This window comes from Myotis yumanensis, unplaced genomic scaffold (genome assembly GCF_028538775.1).
Source record: "Myotis yumanensis isolate MYYU_CA2020_CCGP unplaced genomic scaffold, mMyoYum1.0.hap1 SCAF_10, whole genome shotgun sequence".
Taxonomy (NCBI): Eukaryota; Metazoa; Chordata; class Mammalia; order Chiroptera; family Vespertilionidae; genus Myotis; species Myotis yumanensis.
Window position 1 is genome coordinate 39107224 of NW_027223761.1, and position 1589 is coordinate 39108812.

Below are 1589 nucleotides of genomic sequence, written 5' to 3' on the forward strand. Positions count from 1 at the left end.
TTCGTTTCAGGTGTACAACACAGTCATTCTTAACTTTGTGTCTGTGGTGGGTTTGTTTTCAGTTCCTGTTCTGACAGCTGATTTTCGGAGAGATCTTGTGGCCTCTTGTGACCCTGGAGTCATACCAGAGGACCAGATTATGGCACTAGGGTTAAGCTTAGTAATAAAAGACCTGTAGCCTAAGGACTCCTTTCTGCTGGTGTTGATCTCACTCTTCAATTTGGTGCTACTATCACTAACTACTTTGTCTTCTGGTGTCTTAACCATGTGGAAGAAAAACATCACTTATATTAGTGAGTTCATCCTGCTGGGTTTCCCTACTTCCCTTTGGCTTCAGATTCTGCTCTTCCTCCTCTTCCTCATCACCTACTTGTTTGTGCTGTTGGAGAATTTAGTCATCATCATCACTGTATGGGTCACTGGGTCTCTGCACAAGCCCATGTACTATTTTCTGGGTACCATGTCCTTTCTGGAGACCTGGTATATATCTGTCACAGTGCCCAAGATGCTGGCTGGATTCCTACTTTGTCCCAATACCATATCCTTCCTGGGATGCATGACCCAGCTCTATTTATTCATCTCACTTGCCTCTACTGAATGTGTGCTGTTGGCTGCCATGGCCTATGACCGTTTTGTGGCTATACGTTGGCCTCTTCGATATCCAGTCCTGATGACCACAGGATTTTGTGTTCAACTAATCATGAGTTCCTGGGTGAGTGGCTTCACCATTTCCATGGTAAAGGTATACTTCATCTCCCAAGTTGCCTTTTGTGGCAATAATATCTTGAACCATTTTTTCTGTGATGTGTCCCCCATCCTCAATCTGGCCTGTGTGGACTTTTCTATGGCTGAGATGGTAGACTTTGTGCTAGCCATAGTCATCCTTGTGTTTCCTCTCTCGGCCACTGTCATTTCTTATGCCTTCATTGTATCTACCATCCTGCACGTTCCCTCAGCCAATGGACAGCGAAAGGCCTTCTCCACCTGTGCCTCTCACCTTACAGTGGTGGTCATCTTCTACACAGCTGTGATTTTCATGTATGTTAGACCTCGGGCCATTGCTTCATTCAATTCTAACAAATTGATCTCAGCCATATATACAGTCTTCACTCCCATGCTCAACCCTATCATCTACTGCCTGAGGAACAAGGAGGTCAAAGATGCCATCAGAAAAACCATGGCAAATATGGTCAAGGCCTTTTCTTGAGAGATTATCTTTGCTGAAGAGACTCAGACGTTCCTTCTCTTTTCACTGTTTGACTTAATCTCAAAAAACACCTTCAATTGGTGAAAGTCAGCAATTACAAAAATAGTGATATAGTACAATAATTTAGGGAAATCCACTTTTCTGTCAGTCCTTAATTAGTGCTTTCTTTTATAACACAGTGAGTGAAATAATCAGAACTCCAATATTTATATATTAGTAAAAGAGTTATAAAATAATTTATTTTTATGAGGTTTTATTAAGTAATCAGTCATTATTTAACTCGATTTTAGAATCCTATTTGTAATATTTTTCCATTTTAATTTATTTTGTTTTAAAGGTTTTCTCTGTCTTAGTTGGGAAACACATACTTAATTTTATGGCT

The 1589-nt window shown here is 40.6% G+C and overlaps 1 protein-coding gene across 1 annotated transcript; it reads left to right on the top strand.

Moving 5' to 3' along the window:
* Window positions 1–265: 265 nt before the first annotated feature.
* Window positions 266–1207, top strand: LOC139018062 (olfactory receptor 6B9). The gene has a single exon (XM_070426703.1). The coding sequence runs from the start codon at window positions 266–268 to the stop codon at window positions 1205–1207; it is 942 nt and encodes a 313-aa protein (XP_070282804.1).
* The last annotated feature ends 382 nt before the right edge of the window (window positions 1208–1589 follow it).